The 24,846-nt window shown below is 43.9% G+C and overlaps 1 protein-coding gene across 2 annotated transcripts in view; it reads left to right on the top strand.

The window, feature by feature from the left end:
- Window positions 1-24,846, top strand: part of LOC122556810 (slit homolog 3 protein-like) — a 654,707-nt gene that overhangs the window by 474,797 nt on the left and 155,064 nt on the right. For both annotated transcript variants that reach the window (XM_043704014.1, XM_043704015.1), the window contains 2 exons: window positions 16,209-16,280; window positions 22,482-22,553. In XM_043704014.1, coding sequence (XP_043559949.1) covers window positions 16,209-16,280; window positions 22,482-22,553 — 144 coding nt within the window. The remainder of the gene's footprint in view (window positions 1-16,208; window positions 16,281-22,481; window positions 22,554-24,846) is intronic.

Raw genomic sequence — 24,846 nt, 5'->3', positions numbered from 1 at the left:
ATAGCTGTCAGTCGTATGTGTTTATTTAGTGGTGCAGCAAAAGCATCAATTCTGAATGGATTTGCACTGGTTTCATGACGTGAAGCTTTATCTCAAAGAGAAGTTAGGTGTAGTGCTGGTTGCCTCCAGTTCCTTCTCCTCTACACCCCGCCTACCCCTTCTCTGCTCTAGTAATCGAATTACGCTATCTGTCAGGAATGGCTCAAGTCAGCATTGATTAACCGAGACAGTAAAAACACACCAGCAGGATAAAGGAAGCACTTTTATTACAGCAGTGGAGAAAAGTCTGTGCCGTTTAATTTCAAACTGATGTTGAGTACAACAGTTCAAAAAGAAAGGAACCTGGAAGGTTGTATTTTAATTTCCAATGATTGGTTCAGTGTCCGTCTTACATTAACCAAGGATTTCTGAACAATCAAGATTGAAAGTACTTTGTTCATTTTGTTAAGCCTCCCTTGGCGATTTTATATCTGAAATGTAATCACACTGATCTTGAATGTGTTTCTGGAGTAGTGTAACATATTTGGAGCGTGAATGTTCCTTCGAGCACCGAAGATAGTGAGTAGTTATTGTGAACATGTGTTACTCACAGTAACAATTCCAGACAGAGTAACTCGGGATGGGAGGGAGGAAAGTGTGGAGTAATGTCAACGTATGGTACAAAGGCAGCAGCAGGACGGCTGGTCTGACCTCCCTCCATCCAATTTCCAAATTCAAAACCAATAGGAAAGGATGTTGAATGGTTTAGATGTCATTCAAGTCAAGCCTGGGTAGGATGACCTGCTGTGCTAACACCCCTTGGTCAACACTCAGTGGAGGAATACATTGATATCTGGGAGCAAGCTGTCTCGATGGCAAAAAATTGGAAACAACGAGCGTGCAAGCTTGTTTTACAAAGTAATTGAGAGCTTATAAGTATCATGTTTTGACAATTAAGGGCCAATTTTATGATCCAGTTTAAATCCAGCCCACGAGACTCTGTTCACAGTCTGCACCAATTTTTTTTCAGGTTGTAATTTTAACCTAGTGTGAACAAGTGCAGAAACTTCCTAAATATGCAAAGACAACTCCAAGGATATTGTTGGACCCAACTTCCATTTTAACTTGAAACTCGGAGGGAAAGTATTTGTAAAGAAAGGACAAATTTGAATTTATATATCACCTATCACAACTTCAGGAAGCCCTTGAGTAACTTGCAGCCAAGAAAGTACATTTGAAATTTGGCCACTGTTGTAATGTGGGGAAAGAGGGCAGGCAATTTATGTGTGGTTCACTCCTGCAAAGAATATTGAGATCCTCAGTTTGTAGGGATGTTGATTGAGAGATAAATAACGGACATCTGTATTGGAGCTGTTTAAGTATTGATGTGAGATCTTTTACATCCCCTGACTCCACCTCAATGCACCCTCGCCCACCCCTACCAACCACTATGTGGATAGACGGTGCCTTGGTTTGACTTCAAGAAAGATAGCGTTGCCAGGAATGCAGCACTCCCTCAGTACTTCAGTGAGCTGTCAGTGTAGAATGAAGGACATGGATCAGATGTGCCAATGGGCCGAGGAGTGGCAGGTAGCGTTAATTTAGATAAACGTGAGGCTCTGCATTTTGGAAAGGTAAATCAGGGCAGGACTTATACACTTAATGGTAAGGTCCTGGGGAGTGTTGCTGAACAAAGAGACCTTAGAATGCAGTTTCATAGCTCCTTGAAAGTTGAGTCTCAAGTAGACAAGGTAGTGAAGAAGGCATTTGCTTGCCTTTATTGGACAGTGCATTGAATATAGGAGTTGGAAGGTCAAGTTGTGACTGCACAAAATATTGGTTCGGCGATTTTTGGAATACCGCGTGCAGTTCTGGTCTCCCTGCTATAGGAAGGATGTTGTGAAATGTGAAACGTTTCAGAAAAGCTTTGCAACGATGTTGCCAAGGATGAGCTACAGGGAGAGGCTGAATTGGCTGGGGCTATTTTTCCTGGAGCGAAGGCTGAGGGGTGACCTTATAGAGGTTTATAAAATTGTGAGGGGCATTGATAGGCTGACTAGCCAAAGTCTTTTCCCCGGGCTAGGGAAGTCCATAACTTGAGGGCATAGGTTAAGGTGAGAGGGGAAAGATTTAAAAGGGACCCAAGGGGCAACTTTTTCATACAGAGGGTGTTGCGTGTGTGGAATGAACTGCCAGAGGAAGTGGTGGAGGCTGGTACAATTACTACATTTATTAGACTTCTGGGTGGGTATATGAATAGGAAGGGTTTAGAGGGATATGGGCCAAGTGCTGGCAAATGGGACTAGATTAATTTAGGATATCTGGTCGGCACAGACGAGTTGGACTGAAGGGTCTGTTTCTGTGCTGCACATCTCTATGACTGTAAATATTTGGCTCAGAGAAATAAAGGTCAGGAGAATTTATAACTGGGAATAGAGAAATGGCAGAGAAACTAAATGATTACTTTGTTTCATGTAGAAGTCTCTCAGAATTAGATATCCAAATGACATGGGAAGATAAGAGTTTGAAGGAAATTACTATTAAGAGATTGTACTGAACAATTTAATGGGCTAAAGGTGGATAAGTGCCCACAGCATTATAGTCTATGTCCCAGAGTGTTGAAGGCAGTGGCTGTAGAGATAGTGCAATGGGGAACATTTTCCAAAGTCTTTTGGATTCTGGAATGATTCCTGAAGTTTGGAAAAAAGTGTTCACCCACTATTTAAGAAGGGAATCAGAGAGAAAATAAGGAGCTGTAGACCTGTCAACTTTACATCAGCCGTGAGGAAAATATGAGAAGCTATCGCAAAGGACCTGATAAGTGAATTTTTAGATTAATGTGATCCATTTGGGTATAGTCAACATAGATTTGCAAATGAAAGGTCATGTTTGATAAGCTTGTTTGAATTTTCTCAGTACGTTGCTGACAAAATTGATAAAGGGGAACCAATGGACTTAGTATATGTGGATTTTCAGAAGGCATTTGATAAATTTTCCTGCCCTGATCCCCACGGGTGTTTGATTCGCAAAATTAAACCTCATGGATTGGAGTTTGTGTCCTGGCATGGATTAAAGAGTAACTAACAGACAGAAAGCAGACAGTGAGAATAAATGGGTCATTCCTGCATTGCCAGGCTGTGACTACTGAGGTGCTACAAGCACTCACATCTATATTCACATCAGTATTCACATTCCCAGCAGTTCACAATTTATATCAATGATCTGGGTATGGGACCAAGCATAATATTTACAAATTAGTAGACAGAGCTGGGCAGGAATGTGTAACATGGTTTTATGAGGATCTGGAGAGATTTTGTGAATGGTCTGGACACGGCAGATAGAACTTAACACAGACAAATATGAGGTTATCCACTTTGGTAGGGGAAACAGATGTGTGCAGAGAATTTCTTTAATGGTGAAAGGTTGGAAAGTGTAGATATGCAAAGGGGACCTCAGGGTCCTTGACAATAAGTCACTGAAGGCTAACCTGCAGGTGCAGCAAACTATTAGGAGGGCTAATGAAATGTTGGCCTTTATTGCAGGAGTAGTGAAGTCTTGTTTCAGTTGTACAGAGGCTTGGTTAGACCACACCTGGAGAACTGCGTCAGTTTGAAGAAAGATTTTATTGTCACAGAGGGAGTGCAGTGAAGGTTCACCAGACTTGTTCCAATGGAGGACTGTCCCGAGAAGAGAGACTTGGCCTGTATTGTTGAGTGCTTTGAAAAGTTAGAACTCATTGAACCTTAGAAAAGGGATAGATAGGGTAGATGCCAGTAAGATGCTCCCCCCATTCAAAAATAAGGCAGATGCCATTTCCGACTGAATTTTCTTTACTCAGACACTGGTGAATCTATGAGATCCTCTAACCCTGAAGAGTATGCAAGTTCATTCTTATGAATAGGTTTGAAATAGAGGTTGATAGAACTCTGATTATCAAAGGTATAATAGGTGGCATGGTGGCTCAGTGGTTAGCAATACTGCCTCACATCACCAGGGAGGAGGTTTCGATTTTACCCTCAGATGACTGTCTATGTCGAGTTTGCATGTTCTGCCTGTGTCTGCGTTGGTTTCCTCCCACAGTTCAAAGCTGTGCAGGTTAGGTGGATTAACCATGGGAAATGACCCTGTAGTGTCCAGGGATGTGCAGTCTTGGTGGATTAACCGTTGGAAATTACCCTGCAGTGAACAAGGTTGTGTAGGCTAAATGAGTTAGCCATGGGAAATGCAAGGTTACGGGTGGGATGCTCTTTTGAGGGTCAGCACAGACTCAATGGGCTGAACGTCCTTTTTCTACCCTGTAGGGATTCTATGAGTCTAAGGTTGTGGTGACAGAGTGGGTAAAAGGCATTGAAGTGTTTGGTCAGCCCTGATTGGACTGAACAGTGGAGCAGGCTCAATGAGTGAAATGAGATTTTGCTATTCTAACCAAACAGGAAGAGTTTGAATGTCCTCCCTCACACCCCCATCACCACCATCCTTTAAATGCTATTTACAAGAACATCCTAATATTGAAATACAGAAGAACAAAGAGCCCTTGGTGTTCAAGCCTTAATACCCCTGGAGGTATCAGCACAGGTAGACAGGGTGCTTAGAGGATGCTTTCCCTCATTAGCCAGGACTTAGAATATTGGAGCAAGGAAGTCTCTTTGCAACTTAACACAACAGATTGGCTAGGCCACAGCTGGAATACTGTGCGAAATTCTGGTCACCACACTATTGGATGGACGTGATTGCACTAGAGAGGGTGCAGAGGAAATTCTCCAGGGTGTTGCCTGGGATGGGAATTCACAACTATGAGGAGAGACAGGATCGGCTGGGTTTGTTTTCCCTGGAGCAGAGGTGTACAACATTGTGAGAGGCACAGATGGATTGTGAGAATCTCTTCCCCATGTCATAAATGCCTAAGGTCAGAGAGTAGGAGTTTAAGATGAGGAGTGTGAGGTTGAGAGGAGATCTGAGATCTGTGATCTGAGGGCAGCAGATTTATGGAATCTGCTTCCCAAGAGGGGTTGAAGGCAGGTACTCTCGTAACATTTAAGAAACATTTAGATGAACACTTAAAATATCAGGACACTGTAGACTATGAACTGAGTGCAAGTAAGTGGTATGAGTGTAGTTTGTGTTTGTTGGTTGGCGTAGACGTAGTGGGCCAAAGGGCCTGTTTCTATGCTGAATGACTCTTTGATGCCCTCCACATGACTTCCGTGAATGCTAGAGGCTGTTCCTTATGTCTCTGCAGTCACCTCCTGCTCGTCCACTCGCCCTTTAGACCGGTGGCACTACCACTGGTATTGAATGGGCAATTGACCAAAGACCAAATAAATGAGGTCCAGCTGTTTAACATGTCCCTCCCACACAGGTTTGAACAGATTCCTCACCCACCTGTCCACCATGAAGACGTAATGTAGCCCTGGAGTAGAACAGCAATTTATTGTTGCTTGTATTGGTGAAAATACAGTGAGATTTGTATATGTCGCTGCAGTCCAGCGTCATTTTAGCTGCAGAAATCAGCAAAAGAAATAACTGAGACAAAGTTAGGACAAAGTTCATCATTCATTCAAATCCTCTACCACCCGCGGCTCCTGGGTTTCTGGAGCGGCTATGGGACACCGTCACCAAAGTGAGGATTTCTGAACCAGACATACCACGCTGCCACGGCCAAAACTGACACCAAAGCCACTGCCTCACCGCTGCGCCAAATAGGGACAGACTGGACCCACTGAATCACTGGCGCTGAAGCCATCACTGTAGCCATCACGGCCCAAAGCCGCCATAACCCCAAGGAGTGAAAGGGTACCATTGTGTCACCGGCGCTGTAGCAGCCCCCACTGAAACCTCCGTCAGCAGGAACGGACCGATCCACCAAGGATGGAGCCTTTGGTAAAGGCCGCAGCCACAAGGGACTGACATTGGATCCACTGCACTGTCACCATAGCAACAGGTCCTCACAGCCGCCTTCTTCCATCATGGCACAGAAAAGAAGAAAAGGTGAACTTTGATACAAAACAAGAAACACGGCAAAAAAAAAACCAAAGAAGAATGCAGCCAGCCAGGTGAGCGGGAGCATATAGACACAGAGCCCGAACACTTCCTACCCTGCCGCCGCCGCCATCTTGAAATTATGACTGCTTCCTCAGGCGTCTCCTGTCGATAGTTTCGGAAGCAATTTTCGTTGGCACTGGTCTGGGTCTCCATGTGGCAGTTTCAGCGTCAGGCTGTGACTCCGTGTGTTGTTGGTGCCAGCGGGTTGGGGGGGGGGGGTCAGCTTCTCGGGCCCAGACGGCCTAAGATGGATTTCGTCATAAATTCTCTTTTTCTTTAAATTTCTTGATCTTTATTATCCAATCGTGGAAGGGATGTTATTCTGAACATGCTATCTCTTTATTGTTCTGATTCATTCCTATGGTTTTGTACATTTTGGACTTTTATATTTCTTTATTTTTCCCAAGAATTTGTACTTGAGAATCTGTATCTGGGTACCTTTGTACCGAAGGAGGCGCCGTAAAGTGGTGACTTATAAACTTTTCACTGTACTCATGGTGAGTACATGTGACAGTAAAACTAATTCAATTCAATTCAATATTGGACATGCTGTTCAATTCTAGTTTGCCTAATTCCCACTGTCATTTAACGTCAGGGCATAAAGTGACAATGGATTTATAGCAATCAGCTATTCTTGTCAGTTGTTACGCCTGCTGTGTATCAGTAGGCTGTAACTCACAGTTATCAGATTTGCACGCTACAATTCTCATAGTGGATCTAGTGAAGAAATGGGTTGGGGTGATAGAAAGAGGTATTGATATTGCAAACATACTGTTTAATAAGGCAATTTGGTCTCAAAAGCCTTCAAAAACATTGGTTTGGAAGGTTCCATGAATTGCAAGTGATCGCAGGCAGAAACTGAGGTGATTGTCTGTGTGGAGTTTGCGCATTCTCCCCGTGTCTGTGTGGGTTTCCTCCGGGTGCTCTTGTTTCCTCCCACAGTCCAAAAATGTGCAGGTTACGGTGAATTGGCCATGCTAATTTGCCCCATAGTGTCCAGGGATGTACATAAGTCGGGGCTAAATATAGGGTAAGGGGAATGGGTCTGTGTGGGTTACTCTTTGGAGGGTCAGTGTGGACTTGTTGGGCCACAGGAGCCAGTTTCCACACTGTAGGGATTCGATGGTCTGATCTCATTATAGAAACATCATAGAATCAATGAGTCAACACAGCTTCTACTTTAGTTCCGGAAGATGCTGGTGAGATCTTTACTCTCTGCTGCATTCAGAGAATTTGAGGTTCCTCGATATCGAGTGAAAGCAAGATGGGACTCAAAGCAGTTGAATTTCCTGGATGTGTGCCGTCTAGACTCCAACTTGGCAAAATGATAAATATGTGAAAAAACACTTTCAAGTGGAGATGTCAGGGGAAAAAAATGCAGTCATTGGAGAAAATGGAGGAAGTAGAGGAAGCAGAAACATCTGTGTTTCTTGCTGTGCTGATTTGCATTAAGGTCCTGTGTGTGTATTCTATGCACCAGCAGCATGGAAAGATTGGGCCGATATTTTATAATGGCTGTCCCACCCTCAAGATCAGCCAGGATGCTTACGGGCAAATCAGTTATTGTTGAAACTGTAGTCTCTGTTAAATTGAAGAAAACAGCAACTATTTTGGGAGCATGGACACCACTGAGATAAATGACCAGATAACTTATTTTATTGAATTTCGTTCCGGGTTAAATGTTAGCAATGGGAAGAACGCATTGGCACAAAGACGTAGGGACCCAGCTTAACATAGAGTCATAGAGATGTACAGCACAGAAACAGACCTTTCAGTCCAATGCATCCATGCCGTCCAGATATCCTAAATTAATCTATTCCCATTTGCCAGCATTTGGCCCATATCCCTCTAAACTCTTCCTGTTCATATACACATCCAAATGCCTTTTAAATGTTGTAACTATACCAGCCTCCACCACTTCCTCTGGCAGCTCAGTCCATACACACACCATCCTCTGCATTAAAAAGTTGCCCTTAGGTCCCTTTTAAATGTTTCCCTTCTGACTTTGAATCTATGCCGTCTAGTTCTGGACTCCCCTACCCCTGGGGAAAAGACCTTAACTATTCACCCTATCCATGCCCCTCATGATTTTATAAACCTGTGTAAGGTCACTCCTCAGCCTCCGATGCTCCAGGGACTACAGCTCCTGCCTATTCAGCCTCTCCCAGTAGCTCAAACCCTCCAACCCTGGCAACATTTTTGTGTATCTTTTCTGAACCCTTCAAGTTTCACGACATCCTTCCAATAGCGGGGAGACCAAAACTGCACGCAGTATTGCAAAGTGGTCTAACCAACATCCTGTATAGTTGCAACATGATCTCCCAACTCCTATACTCAATGCACTGACCAATATCCATGCCCCTCATGATTTCAGAAACCTTTATTAGGTCACCCCCTCAGCCTGTGGCTCTCTGGGGAAAATAGCTTCAGCCTATTCAGCCTTTCCCTGTAGATCAAGTTTGTCCTGAAAGTGCGGTAGTGCCCAAATATTATCTAGTTGTGGAAGCGTGTGATTTGAGGGGTGTGTTAATGTAGCAGGAATGTTACTGGCCATCATCCAGAGGTCTACATTAGTTCATGTCCTTCTGGCTGATGTCATGGCAAATTAAATTGAAATTCCCGGGCAAAAGTGGGTAAATCAGCTTCTTATTTTCTCAGTTCCCCTCAGTTTGTCACATCAAATAATTCTTTGAGCACCCAGCTATGTGACAGTTCAATTAAAACTTGGTACCAGTCAATATTGAGGAGCTGAATATGAGGCTTTCTCATGTGAAAGAAAGAGGAGCTTTCTCCAACAGTTAGAAAAAGTACAAGGTTTTGAAAAGAATTATCAGGTAGAGACATTTTTAATACTAAAATCTTAAATGTCCTTAGAGTCTGTGAGGTGTTGGATTTTGACCTGAATTGCTAAATTAATGCCTGGTACCCTCAGCAATAGCTAAATTTGTAGATTATTGAGTTTGTGGTAAATTATTTCCCCTAATTGCATGTTTAAAGGGTGCTATTTTTGAGACGGTGAAAAGAAAATTGAGGCAGAAGGAGACAGATTGCCAGTCCTTGCTGTCACCAATCCATTTCTCTCTTCTGTAGCTGTAAAAATGGTTAATTTGTGTATTTCCAAGTCTGACCCCAATGTCTTCCCTCAGATAGATAACCTGCTGGCTATCTTTCATGTATCAGAAATGTGCAAATTGAAATAGGAGATGAGAGTTTTTGGATGCCAGGCTCAGTGACTAGTTTCAGTGTTCTTTTGATGTTAATTTCAGTGCGTAAAATATTATTGATTATCCATTGGTTTCCTAGATTTGCCTGGACCAATAGCTAGATGATCACTGCAGCAATTTTAGGTCAGTACTTGTCCATTTTAAAAATCATTTTAATCCTTAAGAGTTCCCAAATATTAAAATCCAGATGATCGAGAAGTCATGCTGAACATAATCCCAAACTGAACTGTCCCACCTGCCTGTGCTTTGGCCATATCTCTCTAAATATTTCTTATTTGAGCGCTTATCCAAATGGCTTTTAAACGTTGTAACTATACCTGCATCAAGGACTTCCTCTGGGAGTTCATTCCACACATGAACCACTCTGTGTAAAAAAAGTTGTCATAGGGATGTACAGCATGGAAACAGACCCTTTGGTCCAAACCGTCCATGCCGACCAGATATCCCAATCCTCTTAAATGTTGCAATTGTACCAGCCTCTACCACATCCTCTGGCAGCTCATTCCATACACGTATTACCCTCTGTGTGAAAAGGTTGCCCCTTAGGTCTCTTTTATATCTTTCCCCTCTCACCCTAAACCTGTGCCCTCCAGTTCTGGACTCCCTGACCCCAGGGAAAATACATTGTCTATTTATCCTATCCATTACCCTCATAATTTTGTAAACCTCTTTAAGGCCACCCCTCAGCCTCCGACGCTCCAGGGAAAACAGCCCCAGCCTGTTCAGCCTCTCCCTGTAGCTCAAATCCTCCAACCCTGGCAACATCCTTCCCTCATGCCTTTCTACAATCTTTCTCCTCTGACCTTAAAAATATGCCTCCTAGTCTTGAAATCTCTCACCTGAGGGATAAGGCATCTGCCTTTCACCCCTCATGATTTTATAAACATTTTGTTCTTAGTTTACCTCATTACAGTCCATAAAGCACCAAACTTGACAGACATTCAGCCTCCTAGCTGGCTCACAGACATATTGCAGACTCTTTATTGTTAGCTTAGGAAAAGGCTACAAGAAGACTTTATTCTGATTTGATGAGATATGGGGCTTGCTGACTGGGCCAGCATTTACTGCCTACCCCCTAATCACCCTTGGGAAGGTGGTGGTGCTGAGCTATGTTGTTGAAGCATTGCAGTCTCTTGGGTTACAGACCCCGCCCCCCAAAACAAAACACCAGAGCGCCAGGCAGAAGGAGATCCAGGAGTTTGACCCAATGACATTTGAGAAACAGTGACATATTTTCAAGCCAGGGTGGTGTGTCGCTTGGAAGGGCACTTGTAGGTGGTGGTGTTCCCAAAATCCTCCACATTTATCATTCTAGGTGGTAGGTGTTGTCATCTTGGAGATGGTATGCACTGTTGCCATTATTAGTTAAAAATCACACAACACCAGGTTATAGTCCAACAGGTTTATTTGGAAGCACTAACTTTAGAGTGCTGCTCCTTTATCAGGTGACTGTGGAGCAGGATCATTAGACAGAGATTTGTAGGAAAAGGCCACTCTCATGCACAAGCACTGCCAAGTAGAGCTGTGGATGTGACCCAGTTGCACTGTGGGAGATTTATTTAACTACGTAAACTGTGTCCTGCCTCGCCATAGAGGTCACATGACACATCAAAATCTAGCCCTTTTAAAACAGAACAACAGACGTGTAGGTGGTGGCTTGTTCATATTTTTTGTTCATTTTGAAACATGGAAAAACAGAAGGGAGGGTCAGGAGTAGGCCATATTGCCTCACAGGCCTGCTCCACCTTTCATCATTCTTGTGACTGATCGAGCTCAGAATCCTAATCCTGCACCCCCACCCCCCATCTCGATCCATTTAGCCACAAGAGCTATATTTACCTCCTTCTTAAAAACGTGTAATCTTTTGGCCTCAACCACTTTCTGTGGTAGTGAATTGCACACATCGTGGGTGGCACAGTGGCTCAGTGGTTAGGACTGCTGCCTCACAATGCCAGGGACCTGGGTTTGACTCCACCCTGTAGCGACCGTCTGTGTGGAGTTTGCACATTCTCCCTGTGTCTCCCTGTGGGTTTCCTCCGGGTACTTCAGTTTCCTCCCACAGTCCAAAGATGTGCAGGTTAGGGTGGATTAGCCTTGCTAAATTGCCCCATAGTGTCCAGGGATGTGTAGGTTAGATGCATTAGTGAGGAGAAAATTTCGGGTAGGGGAATGGGCCTGGGTGAGTTACTCTTTGGAGGGTCATGGACTTGTTGGGCTGAAGGGACTGTTTCCACACTGTTGGGATTCTAAAAACAACAGGCTGACCACACTCCGGGTAAAGAGGTTCCTCCTCATCCCAGACCTAAATGGTTTACTCCTTATCCTTAAACTACGACCCCTTATCCTCAACACCCTCACCATCAGGAGCATCCTTCCTGGATCCAACCTGAATACTCATGTTACAGTTTTATGGGTTTCCATTGCGGTCCACCTCCCCCCCCCCACCCCCGTCCCCAATTCTTCTAAACTCCCGTGAATACAATCCTAATGACTCAATCTCTCCCATCCCAGGAATCAATTGGATCAACCTTTGCTCCACCCCCTCTATAGCAAGAGAATATCCTTCCTCAGCAAAATGTCTCTGCTCCTTTATTTGAATCCTATCACAAACATTTCGTACCTGCTGCCCCTTTACAGTTATTTGCTGTGACTGGTGCACAGGTTTCCCAGTTTATGGTCATTCAAATAATAATCTGCCTTTTTTTTGCTACCCAACATTTACCAACATTGTACTGCACATTGCATACATTTAGCCACTCATTTATCCTGTTCAAATGCCACTCAAACATCTCCGTATCCTCCTCACAGCTCACCTCCCACCCAGATCCTTGCATTCCCAACATGAAGGGTTCATATCAATGTCTTCACTGTGCATCCCTATGTTAATGTCCAATCTCTGAGCTGCTTCATCAGCCCTTTACAGCAGATTGTCTCCTCTATATTGCCGGGGACAGTCAAGAGCATTGTGTGTGCTTTATTTGTTCACAAAATTTTACCAACAAAAGACATCCTGTATCTTGGACTCAGAAATAACTCCATGGAGGCCAGCATCCCGTCAGCAAGTCGCCCCTTATTTACACGTGCTCAGTACATGCTCTCTGACCAGCTAACTCAGAGACAGTCCCTATAGTAACAAGAGTCTCTGAGACTCCTGTTTATTTTTTTCTCTTTTATAGTGAGCTGCCTTCTTAAACTATTGCAATGCACATGATATAGTTGCAGTCTCAGTGCTATTAAGGATGGAGTTCCAGGATTTTACATAGCTGAAATAACTCCATATACCCTTTATTTATGTATGTATAGCACTTGACACTGGTCTGGCTTCCTCAGAGCTAGCTCTCAGAGTGAACAGAACCTCTGACACTCCTGTTTTTTTTCAACCCCTACACTACTGCCTAACTGCGGTAGTGCGAGACTCCTGTTTATATCTGTCAGCCAGGGCTCCCTGAATGGCCCAGGTTAATAGCCCCAAGCAGCAATCTTGAACTCAATGAGATCCCATCTGTCCCTTATTCCAATCACTACAGAGCTGAAAATGTGTTGCTGGAAAAGCGCAGCAGGTCAGGCAGCATCCAAGGAGCAGGAGAATCGATGTTCCGGGCATGAGCCCTTCTTCAGGAATGGCTCCTGAAGAAGGGCTCATGCCCGAAACGTCGATTCTCCTGTTCCCTGGATGCTGCCTGACCTGCCGCGCTTTTCCAGCAACACATTTTCAGCTCTGACCTCCAGCATCTGCAGTCCTCACTTTCTCCAATCACTACAGACTCATATTCACAAAGCTCTTGTGTGCTCTCTGATCTGGTAGCTTCAATCAATCCAGTGTGTCAGCGGTATCTCAATCAGTTTCTGAGCCACGAAGTTCTGGGATCAAATCCCACTCCAGGCTTTAAACAAAATTCAAGACCAGTGCTCAAGTGGATGAGAGAGGGCGTGCCTCACTGGTGTCACTTTCTGAAAGGAAGTGTGGAACCAAGGATCTGTCTGTCTCCTATCGTGAATATAAAGGATCCTTGTCACTATTTCAGAGTAGACAAGGGGATTACCCAGGGTGCCCGGGTGAATATTTACATCTCAGTCAGTATCACAAACTAAAATAGTCTGGTTATTACTGCCTTGCTAACTGTTGTGTGCAAAGTTTATTGCAGTGACTCCTACATTATAATTTTGACTGCATTACTGACTGTAAAGCACTTTGATACTTAAAGCATGCAGTTTAAGAAGGCAAATCCACACCACCTTCTCAAGGGGCAACAAGGGATGAACAATGAATGCTGGGCCCAGCCAGCAACACCCATATCTCACTAGTCAATATTAAAAAAGAGACACCCAGCAGTTATGAGAAACTGCGTACAAATGAAAGTTTTTATTTATACATGTTTATGAATTGGCTCAAGCAAATATGAAGAGAAAAAGAACAGCTTGTGTTTTCGAAAAAGCGGAAGAACTGCGGATGCTGTAAATCAGAAACAAATACAGAAGGTGCTGGAAAAACTCAGCAGGTCTGGCAGTATCTGTGGAGAGAGATCAGAGTTAACCTCTCGGATCCGGTGACCCTTCCTCAGAGCTTGTGTTTTTCTCATTGGCCTTAAGAAGCAGGGTCCATTGTACTTTAACAAGGCAAACATCAAACAATAATTTCCGGATTCTCGCCTGACTCTGTCCGGGTAATCAGTCAGTCGATGTGACAGAAACCCAGAGGGGTGCTAATGTGTGTACTTAACCTTCAAAGTGTAAGGTTGTGTTTTTTACGGGGGAAATAGCTGGAAAGTCTCCCAAACAGAACATCAGAAGAGTTTAATAACCTCACAGAGAGTTAATGGAAGCTGACGACAGTGAGAAACAATCCTGAGCTGTTTAAATCGGCAAGGAATGTGTGAAAGAATGTATAAGACTGAGAGGAGATCGGAGAAGGAGGTTAGGGAAATTAGTAATGAAAAGCTGCATTCGTCACATATGAAGTCATCTAATTTTGCCAATAAGGGACAGATTAAATACTTTATTTATTGTAGCAACCCTGTATAATGTTTGAAAGCTGAATTATAATAATTTCATTGAGAACAGTATTCATTGATTGAGGATAAAGCGTGCTGTTAATGTGATGGTAAATGACCTGGGATGAAGAGGAAGGTGTGAATAAGATTTATTACACATGGGGTTTGCCAGTGACCCTGAACAAATTGCTGTATTTAATAGCCACCCATAGATCATTGCAAACACCGAGTTCATTTTCACCAAATGCCTGCAGTAACCTGGAAACATCCATGATAACGTATAGAGCTAAATGGTCAGAAGTCACAGGACACTAGATTTTAGTCTCAACAGGTTCATTTGAAATCACAAGCTTTCGGAGCGCTGCTTCTTCATCGGGTTTCACCTTGTCTTCATGCAGCAAACCAGTGCCTACTGTTTTCAGTCTGGATAATGCACAGTATTATTTTATTCCAAAACTGCAAAAGGTCTGACAGCTAGATAGTTATGATTGGGCAAATCTTTAAACAAAATTAAAATTGAGATCACAAGACGACCCTCTCCACCATCCGATATGATAGACAAGAGACGGAAGACACCGATCTAACTCCTGATCTGATGTACAAAGTTAAAAATCACACAACACCAGGTTATAGTCCAACAGGTTCAATTGGAAGCACACTAGCTATCAGAGCATCGCTGATGAAGGAGCGACGCTCCGAAAACTAGTGTGCTTCCAATTAAACCTGTTGGACTATAACCTGGTGTTGTGTGATTTTTAACTTTGTACACCCCAGTCCAACACCAGCATCTCCAAATCCTGATCTGATGTGATATCATCAGAAGTCACACGACACCAGGTTATCGACCAACAGGTTTATTTGAAATCACAAGCTTTCAGAGCGTTACTCCTTAGTCAGGTGAAGTGGGCAGTGCTCCGAAAGCCTGTGATTTCAGATGAACCTGTTGGACTGTAACCTGGTGTCATGTGACTTCTGATTTTGTCCACCCCGGTCCAACACTGGCACCTCCACATCAGAGCTAAATGGGGTCAGGGTGAACAAACTGACATGGTCAGTGCGTCGGGAATGGCAGAGTTCGGTGTGAAAGGTGGTGGGTGCGTATGAGTGAGAGCAGTGAGTGCATACACAGTGAGGGGCTGGGTGCATATTCAGTGAGTAGGTTACCTTCCCTTCCATAATACTAGTCCAATAAAACTCCCAATTAAGATTTACAAAACAACAGTTCTTATCTCAAAACCAGGCAGCTGTAGGTTCTTGTCTATGGATCTTATTGTGCCTTCTCCTTGTTAGGAATTTCTGCGTCACAGGTTACTGATCGAAAAGGTACTTTTAAGAGAGATATTTTTTCAAGCAGTCTGTTACATGCTAGGACTTGGCAGTTCTCTTCTCAACTGTTCAATTTCCCCCATTCTTACGCCCCAGAGCATCAGATTGTGTCATTGGCTTTTAAGATTATCAATATACTCAATTCAAACTTGATTGGAAATTGGTTATTTTTCAGGATATAATTTAAATTGATTGGCCGAATTCAAATTTGTTTTTATCTCCAGGCAACAGACTAATCGAGTTGTTCGACCCAATGTTGCAAAGTTGCCTTATTGGTGCTGTTTCCAATAGTTCTGCTGCTTTTAATGCTCTTAAAGGTAAACCCACATCTTCATAACAGGGTGCATATCCGTAACAAATGAGGGTTGGGTTTGACCAGAGTGAGCAGGTAGGCGTATGCTGAGTGGTCAGGTTAGCGTGGGGTACAGAATGTAGGGTCCATGTGAATAGAATCCTGAGGTAATGGTCTGTGGTCTTGGACCTGTGTGTTTCCCTCCCTTCCCAGAGCCATTGAGATGATACTATCAGCCTTTTTTAACCAGAGGTTTTGATTCTACGTTCACTGTAGACGCTGCCATGTAGTTACCAGCACGACTTGCAGTCTGTGTGGCTGAAATGTAACAGTGTTCTTTCCCTTGTCTTGCAGACGCTTAGAACAGAATTTGATCAAGACTGTGGGAGCTGGTGCCTTTAGCCAGTATAAGAAGCTCAAACGCTTGTAAGTATTCAGGTGTTCATTGAAAATCAGGTCAAACCCAGTGATTCGGTAACTGTGCGTCTGATGGCATCACATCAATAGCATCAACCTTCAGCCTTTCAGGTATCCATCAGTGCCGAAGGTGACACAGCCTTGCTGATGTTTGATGGTGGGAATTGGCTGGGTTGGATTTGTTCTGATTTCTGACAATTAAGTGAAAACAAAACATTGGGCCGTGCCCATAATGATTGGCTCAAACAAAAAACACTAATTGATCAATGAAGCAAAATGACCGGTTAGCTGTTTGTGAATTGATGGACAATTTTCGACATTGTCAGCGTTGCAACCATTCTGGGACAGTACATGGAGAGGTCCAGTTCCTTCTGGAGCACAGTTCTACTCCCAGATTGGTGTCAGTAACCCAGGATTTGTTGCATTGAGAGTGGTCAGCCATTTTGTGAAGTCCTGTGGAGTGAATCGAATTGGCTGAGGGCTGGCGTCAGTGATCTTGAGACCTCAGGAGAAGGCCAGGATGAATCTTCCACTCTTCATTTCTGGCTAAGGAGAATCACAAATGCTTCAGCCTTTTGCACTGATGTGCTGGGCTTCCCCCATTATTGAGGATGGGGATATTTGTGGAGTCTACTACACATCCAGTCAGTTGTTTAATTGTCCACCACCATTCATGTCTGGAGGTAGCAGGATTGCAGAACTGAGATTTAGTCAGTTAAATTGTGGGAGTGCTTAGCCCTATCTGTAGCATGCTGTTTTGACTGTTTAGCGTGCGTGTGGTTTACTTCACCAACTAACTTCACACTCTGACTGTCCCATCATTCCCCTGCACAGCTCTGCTCAGAACAATGTGCCTTGTAGCTCAGCACACTTCCCATCTCTGCAGTATTCCCAAATGTCCGCGAACAGATTCAAATGGAGGAATGTGTGAGGCACTGGGAAGTGCGTGTATTCCAGTAGCTGTGAAATGCTGAATTTATCCTGCTCATGCTTTCTTTACAATAACTTTCCCATGGCTTCAGCAGGCAGTAATGATCAGAACCTTCACACTCCTGTGCAATTTCATAATTAATTCCCTACTTAATGTTTCTGATAAAATAGCAAGAATATTAATTAGGGTTCTCAGTATAATTAAGCAGCTGGCACTTTGCTCCCAATGATGACGCAGCCACAGCATCTCCCCAGCTTCTTATCACCCTCTCACACCCCTACCTCAGAGTTACCCTCCACAACTGTAGTCCACCAAAGCCTTCACTGACATTCACATTCCAGCTTGCAAGAACCACTCAGCCTCAGAGAGGAGATATCCTGAAGTGGCTCTCTGACGAGAGGCAGAGGCACCTTGGTAGCGAATGGCACTGTGTGCCCAACTCATTCACAATGCGGTTGGTACCGTTCCAGTGTCATAGAGATGTTCAGTACAGAAACAGACCCTTCAGTCCAACTCATTCATGCTGACCAGTTATCCTAAAGTGATCTGTCAGCAGTTGGCCCATATCCCTCTCAGCCTATGTCACATATAAACGTGGTGGTTAAGAAGGCATTTAGCACATTCGCCTTCATTGCTCAGACTTCGGGTACAGGGGTTGGGACGTCATGTTGAGGGTGTATAAGCTGTTGGTGAGACCATTGCATGATCGAAACCTGAAGGAGAATCACACACCCCCTGCAAAACCCTGCTGACATTCATTGCGGAATACAAAATAGACAATGACGCCCATTCTGCCAAATCATCACACTGGACACACTGCAAGCCTGATGACCGAGAAGGTTTCATGCCACCAGTGACCTGCCACCCTTGGTCAGATCTGCGGTACAATTAAAGAAAAGACCGGCCACTCTCAGGGTCATGGAGATATACAGCATGATCGAAACCTCTTCTGGAATTCTGTGTCCTGTTCAGGTCACCCTTTTGATCGGAAGGATATTATAAAACTGGAGAGGGTTCAGACAAGATTTACCAGGATGTTGCCAAGTTATGAGTTATAAAAATAGACTGGTAAAACTGGGACTTTTATCACTGGAGCCTAGGAAGTTGAAGGTTGACCTTATAGAGGTTTATAAAATCATGAAGGGCACAGATAATAAGGTGGATGGCAAGGGTCTTTTCCCTAGGGTGCGGAAGTTCAAAACCAGGGAGCATATTTTTAAGCTGAGAGGAGAAAGATTTAAAAGAGACATGAGGGGCAAAGTTTCTTCACAGGGAGTGGTTCATGTGTGGAATGAGCTAGCAACACGAGTGATGAATGCAGGTACAGTTGCAATGTATAAAAGACATCTGGATAAGTTCAAGAGTAGGAAAGATTTGGAGGGATATGGACGAAGTGCAGGCAGGGCTAGTTTAGTTTGGGAATGTGGTGATAGCGAGGGCTGCAGATGCTGGATGTCAGAGTTGATAAAGAGTGGAGCTGGGAAGGCACAGCAGGTCAGGCAGCTTCAGGACTGATGAAGGGTCCTAACACGAAACATTGACTCTGCTGCTCCTCCGGTGTTGCCTGACCTGCTGTACCTTTCCAGCTCCACTGTTTATCAATGCTATTGGAGACATGCTTGGTGTGGATTGGTCGGATCGAAGGGTCTGTTTCCATGTTGTATGACTCTATGACTCGATTATCTAAGCATTTCATTGTTAAAGGAGTGCACACGTGAAATCCCTTCGCCTTACAGTAAATGGAAATGGGCTTTTGTTTAAAAACGCCAGCCACTCTGGTCGTGCAACAGACTGATGAGTTTCACATGAGCCATTCAGATGGTAATATCTCATGGGGAGAGTTCAAGGCCACCGCAGTCTTTAGAATTGTTCTGATTCTGAATAAATGAACCCAACTGACATACTTGACACGGCAATTTATACCAGAAATGTGAAGGTGCAAAACACAGGTTTAAAAAGAGACTCGGATCACGCAGCCAGTAATTGGCACCATTTTTTCAACATTTCATTCAGAATGTCAATGAGCAGATTGAGGGAAAAGAGTGCGGGGCACTGGGAAGAGAATATAATCAAGTAGCTGTGAAATGCTGAATTTATTCTGCTAATGTTTTCTTTATAGTAACTCTCCTATGGCTTCAGCAGGCAGTAATGATCAAATCTTTCACACCCTTGGAGTAATTTCTTAATTAAGTGTCTACTTAACATATCTGATAAAATAGCAATAATATTAATTAGGGTCCTATATATAATTAAACAACTGGTGCCTTGCTCCCGGTAGGCACACACTGCAGCATCTGACTGCTTTCATGTTCTGTGCTCAATAATAAACTCACCAAGAGCGCCAGAGACTGAGGGATGACCTTATAGAAGTTTATAAACTCATGAGGGACGTGGATAGGGTGAATAGTCAAGGTCTTTTCTCCAGGGTAGTGGAGTTCAAAACTAGAGGGTGTAGGTTTAAGGTGAGAGGCAACAAATTTAAAAGGGATCTAAGGGGCAACATTTTCACACAGAGCGTGGTCTGTGTATGGAATGAGGAAGTGGTGGAGGCTGGTATAATGACAACATTTAAAAGGCATCTGGATGGGTATATGAATAGGAAGGGTTTAGAGGGATACAGGTCAAATGCAAGAAAATGGGAATCGATTAATTTAGGATATCTGGTCGGCATGGATGAGTTGGACCAAAGGGTCTGTTTCTGTGCTGTATATCTCCAAGACCCTGAGAATGCCCGGTCTTTCCTTTAGTTGTATCCTTAGTAATGACCAAGGGTGGCAGGTTACTGGTGGCAGGAAACCCTCCAGGTCTTCTGGCTTGCAGTGTGCCCAGTGTGATGATTTGGCAGAATGGGCATCATTGTCTATTTTATATCCCTCAATGATGTCAGCAGGGTTTTGTAACGGGTGTGTGATTCTCCTTCAAGTTTTGATTGGACAATGAAGTTTTTTGGGAGGTCAATTTTTGATATCCTCCTCTTCTGAATGCCTTGGAGTAGATTTTGACTTAGTACAGGATACAGAGCAAATGGGGAATAAAATGGGGCCTGCAGACTAGACTGTGGACTACTGTGCGCCAGTGGATGGGATACAGATCAACTGGTTGCTTTATCCTGAAAGATGTCAGGGATCTGGAGTATTGTTGGTCTCATTCCATCAAGTGTGAGTCCATCGCACTCCTGACTTGTGTACAGTCTTAATGGTTAAGAGGTTTAAGTGAGTCAGGAGATGAAAGTTCAGCACAGAATTCCCAGCCTCCTACCTGGTCTTGCATCCAACATATTTATTTGACTGGTCCAGTTATGTTTTTGGTCAGTGTAGACCCCAGGATGTTAGCAGTGCAGCTTAAGTAATGTTATTGTTGTTTGAAAGTAAAGAATAAATGATTAGACTTTCTTTTGTTGGGGGTTGCCATTTCCTGACAAAAACATTCCCTCGCAGTTATAATCCCAGGCCTGAGTATGTGCAGGCCTTGCAGCTTTTGATTACTTGTTACTTCCAAGGAGTCATGAATGATGCTGACCATGGGGCAATCACCAGGAACATCGCCTATTTCTGATCTTAGGCTGGAAGGAAAACCACGAGTAATGGTTCAAATTGGTTGACCCCCCCCCCCGCCCCAAACCTGCCCTACAGAATCCTGGCAGGGATGCCATAGAACTGAGATAATTGGCATTCAACAATTTAAAAAGCGTTGCTCCTTGTGCTCAACATGACTCCAGGCAGCAGAGACCCTTCTCTGTAATTTATTATCAACACTATCCCTGCTACAACACCTCAGTCCTGCATTCGGTCAAAGGATATTTTGATGTCAATGAGAGTCGCTCTCAGTTCAGTCCTGACGTGTAACTTTTTTGTCCATGTTTGCACCAAGGTCATAATGAGGTCTGATGTCAAGTGTTCCTGAAGGAATCCATATTGAGCTTTGGTGAACAGATTGGTGTAGCACTGTTCATGGCCCTGTCCGCTGATTTTGGTGGACAGATCACAGAAAGCCACGGTATCTTTACGACAGCCAAATGTCACCATGCATTTGTTGCTCGAGTATAAAAGATTCCCATCTGATTTTGTGTTTATTCAGACAGCATTAAACAGGCAGTTATCCCGTCACTCCATTAATCAGGCTATGTATTAGAACAGTAATCTAAATAAGCATAAAGCCAGACAATAAACATAATTCTGTAATGTCACATGAGTGCACAGTTAGTTGTTAAGAAACCTCCAGACATGTGACTCAATTTGAACCTACTTTTCGGTGATCTGTGTTCTGTGGGTTGACATGTGGAAAACCATAACCACACCACCTTCCATTGGGACAGCACAGTGGTTAGCACTGCTGCCTCACAGCGCCAGGGACCCAGGTTCAATTCCTGCCTCGGGTGATTGTGGGAGTTTGCATGTTCTCTGCTTGGGTTCCTCCCACAATCTAAAGATGCGCAGGTTAAGCAGATTGGCTGTGTTCAATTGCCAATAGTGAACAGGGATGTGCACTCCGGGTGGGCTGTCCATGGGAAATGCAGTGTTACAGGGACATGATGGTCTGGATGGAATGCTGTTTCAGGCGTCAGTGTGGACTCGATGGGCCAAATGGCCTACTTCCACACTGTAGGGATTCTATTTTCATTGCTTTGCTGAAAGAAGACTGATGAAATAGTACTTAGCCAGATCAGATTCAACGTGCACGTTGTGGTTCAGCTATAGGCAGACAATTACCTGGTCATTCCCACTGCCCTGAAATTTAATTGGACCAGTTATAACTGAGTGAGGTACTGGGCCATTGGAGAGGACCGTTAACAACTCAGTGCAATGTCGGTGCCACACGTTGCCTGAAGACAGTGGGATTCCCTTCCTAACAGTCATCAATCAGTAGCGTCCATAAAAACAGTGCTGGCTACCATATGGTCACTTTTATTGATCAACTGAATTTAAGATCTCCATCCACGGCAGGAATTGAACTCACATTCTCAAGGTTAATAATCCATTGCATATTCCTAATGCCACGGCACTGGTTGTACATTCTTTATTCATTTGGCTTCGTTACTTTCTTAAGTTCCACCCTCTCCACTAACCTTATTAAATGTAATTGTTTAAGGAGATATACCATGGGACTCAATATTTATGAAGCTCCTACTGACTAATTTGAATTTCTTTTGGCGTGAAATGAGTTCAACTTGAGTGGTGAGGTAAGATGGCGGTCACTAGAAGATTGCCATTTTCAAGCCATGCATTTTTTAAAAGATCAATTAAAATTCTCTCCCTATGGTATTTTTCTCTGCCCTACAGAGACCTGAGTAAGAATCAAATCTCAGAGATTGCAGCAGATGCATTCCAAGGACTGCGGTCGCTCACCTCACTGTAAGTCTCAAGTGTCATTGGGAAGATTTTTTGTTTTGTTGTGGTCAGATTGGAACGTACTCCAGGTGGATTTTCTGTCTTGTGACTGAAACTCAAACTGAAGAGCTGATGGCTCCTGCCCCAATTGTCTTTGTGTTCTGTATTTCGTTCTCTCTCGCTCTCTCTTTTGTTTCCTTTTTTTCCGTTCCTCTGTGACCTTCAGATTTAATAATTCTAATACTTCCCTCACTGACCTCCTCCAAATCAAGTGTCCTTCCTTGCACCAATGATGTGGAGATGCCGGTGTTGGACTGGGGGTGGAAAAAGTTAAAAGTCACACACTCCAGGTTAAAGTCCAACAGGTTTATTTGGAGGTGCAAGCCTTCGGAGCGCTGCTGCCTGATGAAGTTACCCTGGTATTGTGTGGTTTTTAATTTTGTTCTTGCAGCAAGTGCTCTTCGTTAATAATTCCCTGTGCTCATGGGGTCATATTGGCTCCTGCTCAAGCAATGTCTCAATTTTGACACTTCCTTCTGCGAGTTTGCCCTTCACTTTCTCGATAGTCCAGTGTTACAGATCCCAAAATATCTGCACTCCTCCAATCCAGACCCCTTGAGGCTACCTGAATCTGGCAATTTATTGTATTTCATGCGCATATATCTAGGGGACTGGTTTAGAAGGATGCAGACACTATGTTGCAGTTATACAAAACCCTGGTTAGACCACACTGTGAGAAGATCAGGCCACCACACCTCAGGAATGAAATCTTGGCCTTGAAGGGAGTACAACAATGGTTTTACAAGAATGATACCTAGATTTCAGGAGTTAAGTTATAAAGGAGGGATTACACAAATTTCTGAGGAAGGGTCAGCAGACCCGAAACGTTAACTTTTTGATTTGTCTTTGCAGATGCTGCCAGACCTGCTGAGCTTTTCCAGCCACTTCTGTTTTTGTAACACAAATTGTGCCTGTTTTCTCTTGTGTTGTTTTGCGTGCTACACAGGCAGATTATACCATATAAAGTGCATCAGGACAGAATATAGTGTTACAGCCACAGAGAAGGTGCAGAGAGAGAGAGATCAGAATTAGCATTTGAGAGGTCCATTCTGCAGTCTGATATCAGCGGGGAAGAAGCTGTCCTTGAATCTGTTTGTACGTGTTTTCAAACTTCTTTATCTTCTGGAAGGGAGTATATCCAGGGTGGGAGGGCTCTTTAATTGTATGTTTGCTTTCCAAGGCACTGGGAAGTATAGGTGGAGTCAATGGATGGAATTCGAAAAGTGTAGCACTAGAAAAGCACAGCAGGTCAGGCAAGATCCGAGGAGCAGGAGAATAGACATTTTGGGCATAAGCCCTTCATCAGGAATGGATGGAAGACTGGTTTGTGTGATGGACTGGGCTGTGTTCATGATGCTCTGTAGTTTCATACGGTCTTGGGGAGAGCAGTTGCCGTACCATATTGTGAAGCATCCATACATGTGAAGATCATGCACAGACTGGGTGAATGCTGACCACCACTCAGCCCACATTGACCTCTCTGTCCTCAGCCTGCTCAAGTGAAGTTTATTGTAAACTTGACCACTTTTAATTGACCACTTCACAGTCTGCCAGATTTAACATTGCTCAAACGTTTTCGATTGTAACCTCTCTGTCCTCATTTTATTTCTCTTGACTGGTTTGGTTCCTTTTTCACTTTTGGAAAGCTATTCAGAATCCAGCCAGTCCTACCTCCCATACCATAGCTTTTGTTTATTTACACGACCTGTCGCCACCCCCTGCCATATGGGATTCCTTTAGTATTTCATTTCTCCTTCCCTAGCTCTATTTTATCACAAGCCTCCTCTCCCAACACCTTTTCACGCGCTCAAAACCACTCATGGGGATGGCACGCTGGTGAGCACTGCTGCCTCAGAGTTCCAGTGACCCAGGTTCAATCCTAGCCTCGAGCAACTGTCTGTGTGGAGTTTGCACGTTCTCCCCGTGGCTTTCCTCTGGTGCTCCAGTTTCCTCCCACAGTCCAAAGATGAACAGATTAGGGTGAATTGGCCATGCCAAATTGCCCTGTAGTGTCCAGGGATGTGGATTAGCCATGGGAAATGCAGGGTCACAGGGATAGAGTGGGTCTGGGTGGGATGCTCTTCAGAGGATCTGTATGGTCTCAATTGGCTGAACGGCCAGCTTCCACATTGTAAGGATTCTATCGTTCTAATTTGTCCCAGTTCAAATGAAAGGTAACAGACCTGGAATGTCAACTGTTGTTCCTCTCTCCACAGATGCTGCCTGATTGAGTAAGTCTGGAGTTTGAAACTCTTGT

Source organism: Chiloscyllium plagiosum, chromosome 14 (assembly GCF_004010195.1).
Source record: "Chiloscyllium plagiosum isolate BGI_BamShark_2017 chromosome 14, ASM401019v2, whole genome shotgun sequence".
Lineage (NCBI taxonomy): Eukaryota > Metazoa > Chordata > Chondrichthyes > Orectolobiformes > Hemiscylliidae > Chiloscyllium > Chiloscyllium plagiosum.
The sequence above is the reverse complement of the archived record's forward strand: the minus strand, read 5'-3'. Positions and strand labels throughout refer to the sequence as shown.